The sequence below is a fragment of the Bidens hawaiensis genome, unplaced genomic scaffold (assembly GCF_021521415.1).
Source record: "Bidens hawaiensis isolate Kalapana, Puna unplaced genomic scaffold, B.hawaiensis_p1.1 tig00042453_1, whole genome shotgun sequence".
Taxonomy (NCBI): Eukaryota; Viridiplantae; Streptophyta; class Magnoliopsida; order Asterales; family Asteraceae; genus Bidens; species Bidens hawaiensis.
In genome coordinates this window covers 29,621-41,725 of record NW_027505786.1, presented here as the reverse complement: position 1 = coordinate 41,725, position 12,105 = coordinate 29,621, and the positions used below count along the sequence as shown (strand labels likewise).

Genomic DNA, 12,105 nt, shown 5'->3' with positions numbered 1-12,105 from the left:
TAGCTATACACTGCCTTCCACCTATCCATTGTGTAAATTGGTTTGACAAATGTTTCTGGCCTGCCAACAGATCTGTCATGTGCACCCTTCACCCAAATACATGCCACCACATGTCTACAAGGTATCCCAGTTATCTCCCATCTCCTACATGCACATGTACTTGTGCTCATGTTCACTACACACTGATCACCATATGGACCTGTTACCTGATAATGATCCTCACCATTCCAATGCACAGAGTACCTATCATCCAAATATGTAAACCATTCACATCATTTACAAGACAAGTAAATATTCACATACAACTCACCTGCTTGCTTCCTTCTTCACTGACTTCATAATTTGTGTAGCATATGGTGTTAGTAACCCTGATGACCTATCAATTACCTTCAACACAGTAACAATCTTCCTCATCACATATTCTCTGATGTATTCCAGCAATGTGATAATAGGCTTGTCCCTTCCATCTACCAGCTTTGAATTGAAACATTCACACATGTTGTTGGTCAACACATCAGACATTGCTCTACCTATTATAACAAAACACAACAGATAAAAGACAAAACTTGAAAGTTATGAGAGAATAAAGGATACAAAATTAAAAACTTACCAGAGAAGTGTGACCTTGACCATGTTTCTGGTGGGATCTTAGATACCCAAATATGACACCTTTTGTTCAAGTTTTTTAGGTTGTTCATCTCTCTCTCTCATATTGTGTAGGTGATGTACATCTAGCCAGCTTCCAAAGAGCATCCCTTAAAAGCTTTCCTTTGAAGAGTGATCTTAGGTTATCTTCAATGTGCCTCACACAAAACCTATGCTCTGCAGAAGTAAACAACTTATCTACAGCCTGTATAAGACCCTTTTGCCTGTCACTCATAAAGGTAAACTTGGATCTGTTGTTTATATCCAAGTCATCACCAAGGCATTCCAAGAACCATTCCCAAGAGTTCAATGTTTCAGCTTCAACTACAGCATATGCAACAGGGTAGTATCCATTGTTTGGATCTAGAGCAACTGCTGTTAAAAGTTGACCAGGCCAAGCACTTTTAAGGAAAGCCCCATCCAGTCCCAACAGATCCCTACCTATTGCTTTGAACCCCTTTTTCAAAGACCCCAAACAGATGTATATCCTCTTGAATTGTCTTGTCTCAGATGTTGGATCTGAGCATTCTTCTAATTCAAGCTTCACTGTTGTATCTGGATTAGTCATCTTCAACTCTTCAATATAATCCCTCAATAACCCATATTGGCCTCTGAAATTTCCAATTATATGTTCCCTGGCCAACATCTTTGCCCTATAAGCTTTCATCTCAGACACACCAACTTCAAACCTCCTTTGAAACCTTTCTTTGATGGATTTAACTTTCAGCTTTGGGTCATCTTGAAGATCAGTAACCAAATGGTTTGAGAGGAACCCGGCTGTGCAAGCATAAATTTCCCTAGATTGAAGGCATTTATGTTCATTTATCAACCTTGTAATTTTCCATGAAGCTGTTCTCTTTTGGTATGACAACAACAGTACCCAAGGGCATCTAATAGCAAGTGGGTCTTTCCTTTTTCCCCTACCCCCAATACTTTTCTGGACTGGTCCCTCATCTTTATTAGCACTGCTAGATCCAACCCCCTGCATGTGGGACCCATCTTCCATATCTCCTTCACACACAGCCCTGACCCTTACCAAATCATCTTTTCTTATCCTAATTTGTCTTCTTGTTTCAACTGCATGTGCCTTGATCATATCCTTCACCTCTGCTTTTGTACCAAAAACTTGTCCCACATGGAAAAGATAATCCATGTCCCCCTCATTTCTTTGTTTCTCATTATACATCCTATCATTATCCAACATCACATCATCCATTTCTATGTCCAAAACCTCTAAACTACAATTTGCATCCTGCTGTTCAACTTCAAAATCAGTATGCAGTCTGAAATCCCTCATATCTACATCTACATAATGTGTTTCACCATCTTCATAGTTGAAGTCACTATCTGAATCACTTTCTGAATCTTCATCACCATCCCTAGTTTTCTTAACATTTTTAGATTTCTTTTTGTTCTTAGATTTCTTCACATTCTTTGGTTTCTTAACTGGACAACCCTCTAGATGTTCATCATCATCAGAACTCTCATCTCTCATTTCATAGTTAGAATCCCTACTATCATCAGTTCCACTTTCATCTGAACTTGAAGACTCATCTCCACTTTCTTCATCTGAAATTGAAGAATCTTCACTATCTTCATCCCCACCTCCATCCCCACCTCCATTGTAATCCATATCCACCTCATTTGTAGGCTGCACACATATCCACCTCCATCCCCACCTCCATCTATATCACCATTGTAATCAATCTCCATCTCATTTGTAGGTTGCACACCAAAAGCATCCTCTCCAAACATAGGGTCAAATTCTGGATCCTCATGACATATATCAATCTGGTCTTGTTGTTCAACAACACCAACATTATTCTCTTCTTGAACATTCACATTTGCATCCTGTTTGTCTTGTTCCACAACTACCTTTTGAACAACAACCTCATTTGTGCTATCTTGCCATTCCAACAACAACCTTTTCTTAACTGAGTTTGCTTTATCTAGTACGACCTCACTTGCAAGAAACTCCTCATTTGTTATCTCTTCAATGGTAAACTTTGAGGTTGAGCAGAAGTATGTGTGTACAGAGGTGAACTCATGCTCAACATACACATTCATTAACTGATTAAAAGCTCCAATATACTTAGCAAATCCCCTAACATCATCATCACTTCCCAAAGCTCTAAGCCCCCAATCCAATTCTGAACCCGGTACTACATAATGGTAGAATCTAACCTTATCTGTAGGATAGGATAATTCAAGCAAGATTCGATCAAGCTCGTGAACTGAAAACTTGTCAATATCTAGCATGTCAACAAAATGGACAACGGCTCTGTTATAAACCCGTCCAGGAAATTTAGTGAAACTGCCACCATGGTGCATCTTGATCGTGAACAAATGTGGATTATTTACTACACAAACAAGATTAAACAGCTGTTAGTTAAATAAACCCAATTATAAACCCTAAAGTTTTAACTTACCATAAAACGCATCAGCATTTGATTGTTCATCAGCTTCACGAATGTAGAATCGAGGAGGAGGAGGATCATCCATCTTACGTGTTTAAGTTTTGAGAATGATGTGCAATTTAAGGTATTAACTGTCGGGTTGTTGAGTTGAGTCGGATACGAGGGTTTTTAATCGCCGGGAATTGAATCGATTGAAAGGGAGGGGGAAGACTGATAAAGGGTTTAGTTGCAGAGATATATGAAAGGACAAAACTACCCTCACATGCGCCTCACGTGATGGGATTTAACTGACTTTTTCTAACCCAGTTAGCGTAAAGGACAAAACTTGTAGGAAAAAAAAGTTTAAAGTACACCGCCTACAAGGAAACTTAGAAAAGGACACGAACCGTAATTCGTCTTATTTTAAAGGACAAAATTTGTAATTCTGTCTTTAAAATATATTGTCGTATAGATACATTAAAAAAAAAATCCTTGTCACATGCGTCATGTGAATATTTATAATAAAAAAGATTTCATTCATATATATTTTTGTATTACTTGTGACCAACACATATCTTGGCTGCATCTCTCTTTTACTGTCACATCGCTATTTGCTTCACTTTCACTACTTCCAAACACTTCATCTTCACCTTCTCAGTTCATCAACACTGCTTACAATTTACTCTTAAATTCCTCATAAACACTAATAAATTAATCCATTCATCCTCCAATTTCATCACATTCCTTCATTAATTCACTTCAATTCATTTGCAGCAGGAGTTAAACTATGGTTTTCGTGTTTCGAAAACCGCTTCATGTCGTTCTAAATGCGTTGCTAATGATGCTACTCGTTTCGCAGCTAACTAACTCACACTCCACGCCTTTAAACTGCACCGAAACATCTCGTATGTGCACTTCATTCCTCGCATTCCCTCCATCGCGAAACGAAACCCTAGCTGTCATCATGAGCATGTTCGATGCAGCTCCACAAGACATCAGACTTGACGGTAACGGTAACGGCAACGGCAACGGCAACGGTAACGTATTCGTTAGGAAAAACTGTTCGTGCACGAATTCACAGTATTTGACCAACACGACGTATACGGCGCGTGGAAACGGTGAATCGATGTACCGGATGGCCGTGGATGCTTACGGCGGGTTAGGTTACTTGTCGAATTTCACGCGGCCGGCGCGTGTGGGGGAAGTATTGTGGTTGCAGTTGATGTGTGGATGCTCGAATGGATTGTGGAATTATTTGATGAGTTATGTGATGAAGGAAGGGGATAGTGTTGGATTGTTAGCGAGTCGGTTTGGTGTTAGTATGGATAGTATTGAGGCGGTTAATGGGATTGTGGATTCGGATAATGTGACTGTTGGAAAACTGTATTACATACCTTTGAATGATGGTAGGTGATTTAAGGAATTAAGGTTAAGTTAATTATAGTTTGATTATAGAGTTGGTTGGATTGTTTTGACTTGTTAGGTTGTTATTTAATTTAATGCCAATATGTTGTAGTTCCCGGTGAGCCGTATCCTGTTGAGAATGTCGCCCCTGCTCCGGCTCCAGCACCGCTGTTTGTTACTGATGTTGCAGGTAATGTTGTAATGAGTTGTATTGGTTTACTTGTTATGAATTTTGTTGATTTAGTTGAAATAGAAGAAATGTGCATCATCATGTTAAGCCATGAACTACAATGATTTATGCCAACTAGGATCCTTATGGTAGAATAATGTTATGCAATGTATGCACCAAAACACCAAAATGATGTGAACTATCTAAGACCAAGACACTAAAATGGTGTAACCATGTAACTTTTGGTGTTAGGTGACCTCATTCTGCCCCAAGTTTTCATAATTCATCTATGTTATTATATATGCAATATAAAAAGTAAAAATTAATTTATAAGAAAATATATTTTTGGAACGATCTCATATTGAGATCTATAAAAAGAGTATTATATTAAATATACGGGTTTTAATTTTTTCATTATTTGTTTGTAATTGTTACTAATAAGTTGAATACATATATAAGCATATATAAAATTAAAGTAATTTTATTTATATCAGTTTTATATACAAAGAGGTTAAACATGCAGATTTAAAATGTTTATTAGTAAATATTAATAGTCTAATACTCTAATGTAAAAATTTGGTGCATGTATTGTAGTTGAAATAAATTTACTGAATCTGTTCTGTTTACACCAAAATTGTGTAAATGTTTGGTGCATCTGCACATGGGAGATGGTTATGCATTTTTTGAACAAGAAAAGGTTAAAGTTCACGTCAGTGACATTTTCATCAGGAAATATTTCTGTCATTTGTCACTCAATTTTGCTCGAGTATTGAATAAGTTTGTGTCCTGGCTGAAAATGGCAATAATATATTATTAGAAAAGTGAAATGTCTTAAAGAAATTTATTGATATAGCATTTTTCTTTCCATATTAGAAAGTATAATCTTTCTTAAAGCTTATAAGAGACAAAACTAAGCAATATTGTTCTTGTATGCAGTAAATCAAGTCAATCATAAGGCTAATGTACCATACCTATGGATCATAGGAAGCTTGGGGGTTTGTTTGTCACTAATCGTAGCAGTCGTAGGTTTCTTTATCTGTTCAAGATCATCAGTTTGCTTTGATGATTCCACACGGAGTCATGCAAAAGATTCAAAAGTTGAAAAAGTTTCTCATAAATTTCGTATCTTAAGGACAACAAGCTTTTGTTTTGGCTCAAAGAGATTCAGTAGTGAATCTGATAACTGGAGAGAAAACATTGGGGAATCTAGTGGCCGTCATACGAATATTCCAAAAGGTTGAAACTTGAAAGCTCAAACTTCTTTAGACTATCTTTGCTTATTGGTAGCTTGATATAATGGTTTAATTTCCTTTTCATAACATTTAAGGGTAATTTTGTCATTAGACATGTTTTGGCCAGATTAGATATAAAAAAATTGGTATTTGGGTAGCCTAAGTAAGCCTGTAAATAAACCGAATGTTTACTGAGCAATTTGTGAACCGTTCAACGGGAAGTTCGTTTATTTAATAAACAAACGAACATGAACAAAACCTTTGTTCATTTATTTAGTTAATATATTTATTAAATATTTTTTGCCCGTTATAGTTTAGGATAGTTTTAATAACTTTTTGGGTCCACAACATTGTTATTCACGTTACTTTTAACTAGTTTTAGCTTGCTTATATTCATTCATCTCTGTTCGTTCATTTACATTCGTGAACATTCGTTTATACTATTAGCGAACAGACATAAACTAACACGAACACGTTCAAATTCTTAACGAACGGACTCGAATAAGAGAACTCCTTTTGTTTAATTGTTTGTGTTCAAACATAAATTGATTGAACACAAACATGCTCCGTTCGTGTTTGTTCGGTTCTTTTACAAGCCTGTGAATTCAACACATGGATGATTTCCACATACATTATCCCAAAAATGTATGTAGTGGAAAATTTACAAAACTGGGTACAAATTTTCTTTTTGGGGCATCAAAATTCTTTAATATATAATTTTATACTGGAGCAAGTGGGCTGTTAAAAAATCCGAAGCTGAATAGCTTTACCGAGTTTTATATATATTTTGGTTAACATAGTAAACCAGATAAAGAGTTCGTTTTTTGGTTTATGTTCAAGCAAGTGCCAAAACGCTCATGTGGGGTGTTTAAGATTGCTCATTGAAACTGCTTGTGCTTATGAATTGTGTTAGAAACACTTTGAAATAATTAGTTTTAAATTGCTTCTTGAAAACAACTTACGCCTTCCTAAAATTAGCATATAAACAAAGTATCTTATAACTATTAAAGTGATTCTTTCTTATTCTTGCAGTTATCGGGACTGATGTGCTTGACATTGAAAAGCCTGTTGTCTTTTTATATGAAGAATTATTTTCAGCTACAGAGTGTTTCTCTGAATCCAATCTTCTTGGTCATGGAACATATGGTGCTGTGTACTACGGGTTACTTCGTGATCAGGTGGGCATTATTATATCTCGCTTCATGTTCCAGATTTACCAAATTACCCTTGAGTCTCTTACCTTGTTCTTACATAACTGTAGGAAGTTGCTATCAAAAGAATGACAGAAACGAAAACTAAGGAGTTCATGGCAGAAATGAAAGTTTTGTGCAAGGTTCATCATGCAAATTTGGTAAGGCTTCAGTACTTATTAATGTTTATATCTATTATTTATGTTTTATAACTGATGATCACCTGCCTTTCTTCAAAGAATTGACTTTTTTCTGGTATTCTTGTTTTAAGGTAGAACTGATTGGTTATGCTGCTAGTGATGATGAGTTGTTCCTCATATATGAATACGCTCAAAAAGGTTCCCTTAAAAGTCACTTGCATGATCCTCAGAACAAGGGTAATTTTCTATTTTAACCTTAGATAGACAATATTATTCATCAATATGACTTGGAAATTCCTCGTTTATAATTCTTCTTATTTTCTTATTTTCTTTAGAATTTGCCGCAAGCACCGTTTCACTTTAGTTGCTTTATACACCAATTTGTTTTCTTTGTAGGCGTTAGTATTTTACTCACTCCATATACCAAAATGAGTTCTATATTTTGATTAAAACTGGTAAATAAGCTTAACTACCTACTTTAGGTCAATTCCCACTTTACACGCTGCACTTTTTTTCATTCCATTTTCGGTAATATACTTAAAACCTTTTTGGTGATGGATTGTAACATATGTTAGATATATACTCTGTTAAAAGAAACCAGGTACTCACTTCTATAAACATACTGAAATTTGGGATATAGTCCGAAGTACTATGTACAATGAATAAAAGATCTTGTTTTGCATCAATACTTTGATCAAATTTATTCTCATGAATAATGATATTAAATTTGTTGAAGTGATAAGACATGTGGAACCAGTGTGCAACCTTTTGTTCACATTAATGAACAAATAGAAGTTTCAATTTCATATCAGTAATCGTTTACTTATGAACAGCCAATATGAGTCATATTAACAATTCAAACGGATTAGATAAAATTTATTGCTAAAAAGGTAGGTAGTGAAGTTGGTTAGAAGTCTCCATGCATAGAACCTCTCGATCATTTCATTCAAAGTCCGAACTCCGAAGTACCATGTACAATGAATAAAAGATCTTGTTTTGCATCAATACTTTGTTCGAGTTTATTCTCATGAATAATGATATTAAATTTGTTGTAAGTGATAAGACATGTGGAACCAGTGTGCAACCTTTTGTTCACATTAATGAAATAAATAGAAGTTTCAATTTCATATCAGTAATCGTTTACTTATGAACAGAATATGAGCCATATTTTATCTCTAACAATTCAAACGGATTAGATAAAATTTACTGCTAAAAAGGTAGTTAGTGAAGTTGGTTAGAAGTCTTCATGCATAGAACCTCTCGATCATTTCATTCAAAGTTTTTGATAATTTGAAATAATAAAACTTCCTTTATCATATGTGACTATAAGAAATGTTAAATATTTTGAGAAAAATAATGATTACTACATGACTTCACTCTAGGTCATCCAACACTTTCTTGGATTATGAGGGTTCAAATTGCACTCGACACCGCAAGGGGATTGGAATATATACATGAACATACAAAACCTCATTATGTACATCGTGATGTCAAAACAAGCAATATCTTACTTGATGATGCTTTCAAAGCCAAGGTATTTATTCTAGCTTGCATCACCTGATGACAATAAAACATTTGATGCCTAATGCTACATTTTTATACATGTTTGAGTTATAATAGATTTCGGACTTCGGGTTGGCAAAACTTGTTGGAAGAAGTAATGATGGCGAAGCTTCAGTGACACGAGTGGTGGGAACTTATGGTTACCTAGCTCCAGAGTAAGTTTGTTTTAATAATAACCTGATCGAAATTGCTGCCTCTATATGAAATTTTTAGAGTTACGAAATTGACTTCTTACTGATTATTATTTATTACAGATACCTTAGGGATGGTTTAGTGACAGCTAAGAGTGATGTATATGCGTTTGGTGTTATTCTTTTTGAGATAATAACAGGAAAAGATGCCATAATACGAACCGAAGCTGGTGCAACAAAGAATTCTGAAAGACGGACTTTGGCATCTGTTGTAAGTCTATTTCAAAATTCTGGTCAGCAGCAATTTTTTTCATATGTGGCGTCTGCTTGGTGGTGGCCGACTATTGAATCAATCAATGCCACATCAGCAATATACACACTATCATTCGGTTAGAATGAGGTGGTTGCTAAATTCAGTAATAAATTGTAATAAAAAGCGGCAGCGCCTAACAAAAAGCTGGTTACTAAAATCAGGAAAACGTGTAATCTTCTTTTGTATTTCGTGTATTTCCCCCGCATTTATAGTAATCATCAAAGTATATATTTACGCAAAAAGTACATGAATTTCACAAAATTGTTATTCTTTGGTTGAAAATTGCAGATGGTGGCAGTTCTTAAAAATGCACCTGAGTCCATTGATACATCAAGCTTAAAAGATCATATTGATCCAAATTTAATGGATCTATATCCCCACGACTGTATTTTCAAGGTGCTACTTTGATTTATCTTTTAGCATTGTCAAATCATTTACAAATGTATTATTAGCTAGTTACACATGGCATGCAAAACCAAACAACTTGTTTGTTCTGAAAGCATGTCTGGCATTAACCCTAAACATTCGGGACAGGCATTCGGGTGTTGGACCCCGTATAATATTGGTTACAATAATTTTCATGTGCCTGGGACAATTATGGTATTTTAGGTGATACTCGCGGACTTGCCCAATTACCCAAACCTGTTTGCCCGCGTCGGTACTGAATGCATTAATATATTATATAACCTTAAAGAATTTAACAAATACTATACTGAAGTTGTTAGAAACTTCAAATTATGATTTATATCCAACATGTAAAATATAAATAAATCTTTTTAGCTAAAATAGGAAACGGGCTGAACATGTCTGAAGTTGGCAAAGTGTTTTCTTAAGGCATAAAATCCTCGTCTTTCGAAACATAGATTAGCAGTATTACTTTTGTGATGCTAACTATTGTTCAAAATTTGGGCAAAATTGTATTGTGTCACCGGGGCCTGTGTGACTCTTACAAAATGACGTGTTTTGACCCGTTCAGTTTTGGTAGGCATTGGAAGTTTCTTTTTGTATAAATCATAAATTGAATAATCTTTTCCCTCATTAAGTAAAATATATTGAGAAAAGATAGCAAATATATATACACTTCGTTAATTCTTACTTTTAATAACTTGACTGATGTGTAGATGGCCATGCTGGCAAAGCAATGTGTGGAGGATGACCCAATCTTGAGACCGGACATGAAACAAATAGTTATTTCACTTTCACACATTCTTTTATCATCTATTGAGTGGGAAGCTACTCTTGCTGGAAATAGCCAGGTATTCAGTGGTCTTGTTCAAGGTAGATAATGTTTTTCTCTTATTTAGTTATCCGGAATCCGGATTTATTATATTCCTCGAGTTTTCTCAGATTTTGCCATTATTCTGTTAAAACTGACCCTTGTGTGTATAGTTATTTAGATTGTTCACGAGTGTTAATATTATTTCCTAGGCTTTTTACATCATTTTTTTTAATAATCTGTATTTTCAGTTGCTTTTCCTTTTCTTTTGTGGCGTCAAATACGGGCTGGCCAAAACGGTTTTGGCTTGAAACTGAGTATTTCTAGTATGGTCAAAGCGGTACAAGTCGGGAGGGTAGACCCAGATACACTTTTTGTATGGTTTTTTTTTTCTCAGTTAATCTTGTTAGTTATCGTTGCTAATAGAAGATTACTATAATAACAATCTCAGTGCTTTAAAAAACATGATAGGAAGTCCGAGGTTGTATTAGTAGAACTTTAAATCTGTTTCATACGTTTGACTTTTCTTAAAAGCAGCCATTAGACTTTGACCAAAACATAAAACTACAAAAGTTGAAACAAAGTTTTAGTATACCAAAATACATGTAGCAGTCATGAATCCATCCTGCGTATCCTCGTGCTTTCTTATTGTATCTTGGGAGGCATTTTGTCAAGCAGCACATAAAATCAAAAAGTCTATGTGGTTCAGGGACATGATCACTTGTCGTGAAGTAACAAGTTGTTGATTTTTGACACCCGTTTGTGTACATTTTTTCAAATGATACCTAAGATCAGGTGCACCTTCCAACCAGCTTAATGTTGTATTGTTGTTCCCACCTTAGTAAGCTAATTGTGAACATTCAAACTTTAACTAAAAATGATCAAATGATAAATCTAGAGAATGATAAAATGGGTTGGTTTAGTTGCAAATGGTCATAAAACGAAACGAGAATTTGGGCCTTTTTTTTTTAATTTTATAGTTACAAATTAAAACAACCACGAATATGCTTGTCTTTTCAAACAACTTTAAGGTCATTTTTATCATTTAGTATGTTTTTTTTTGTATAACTTCGATTTAAATTGGAGGTCTCATTCAAGTGGGGGTCTAAAGCCCTAACTTCAGTTTATTCTCCTAAGTCTTCCCAACGGTGTAGGTTGTGATAATTGGCTGGTTTAATTAAACTGATCAAATATTATTTTACTTGCCCTGGCTAATTTTAAGCTTGCAAAGTGACCAGATATTAAGTTTGCAATCCTTACTTAAAATAGCATGTGACTGTCTATCATAGTTCATGTAAAAAATGTAGAAAAACATTTAATTCAGATCCTAAAACTAAGGATTGCGGGCCCTAAATTGTCGGTTTTGATTGTGCTACACTGCTACCTACAAGTTAGGTCATTGTCACACATTAAAAATGATCTCAATCATGAACCATCGTATTCCTACAAATTTTAAATGTTCTTCAAATTAATTTTGATAAAAGCATGACAAAAATTACTTTCAATTTTTTTGTTGATAAGATGTCAATAAATATTATATGTTAAACTTTTTTTTTTTTTTTTTTTGAAAAAGAACCTAAGTCGTTGCCATTTGACTTGCATGTTTTGGGTTTATAAATGACACGATTACGTGAGTTTAACAGTTGGATTACCTTCAAGAAAATAAAAAAATAATTTACCACAGCTCAACTATTTTGGAGGTGTAA

General features: G+C 34.9%; 1 protein-coding gene across 2 annotated transcripts; it reads left to right on the top strand.

The window, feature by feature from the left end:
- The first annotated feature begins 3,806 nt into the window (after positions 1–3,806).
- Positions 3,807–10,663, top strand: LOC143615315 (lysM domain receptor-like kinase 3). Of its 2 annotated transcripts, XM_077088471.1 has the most exons (11): positions 3,807–4,447; positions 4,558–4,635; positions 5,551–5,850; positions 6,879–7,024; positions 7,108–7,197; positions 7,308–7,413; positions 8,559–8,710; positions 8,797–8,894; positions 8,994–9,141; positions 9,472–9,579; positions 10,305–10,663. In XM_077088471.1, the coding sequence occupies exons 1-11, from the start codon at positions 3,829–3,831 to the stop codon at positions 10,467–10,469; spliced, it is 2,010 nt and encodes a 669-aa protein (XP_076944586.1). In that variant the 5' UTR covers positions 3,807–3,828; the 3' UTR covers positions 10,470–10,663. The 2 variants fall into 2 exon arrangements, with proteins under 2 accessions (XP_076944586.1, XP_076944587.1); XM_077088472.1 differs by lacking the exon at positions 10,305–10,663 and having other exon boundaries at positions 9,071–9,141; positions 9,472–9,582.
- The last annotated feature ends 1,442 nt before the right edge of the window (positions 10,664–12,105 follow it).

Bases quoted from the DNA above. Each gene is read 5' to 3' on its own strand.
- LOC143615315 (XM_077088471.1), top strand. From the start codon at position 3,829: ATGGTTTTCGTGTTTCGAAAACCGCTTCATGTCGTTCTAAATGCGTTG. The intron at 7,025-7,107 runs GTGGGCATTATT...ACATAACTGTAG, and splicing joins ACGGGTTACTTCGTGATCAG to GAAGTTGCTATCAAAAGAAT. The intron at 9,142-9,471 runs GTAAGTCTATTT...TGAAAATTGCAG, and splicing joins GACGGACTTTGGCATCTGTT to ATGGTGGCAGTTCTTAAAAA.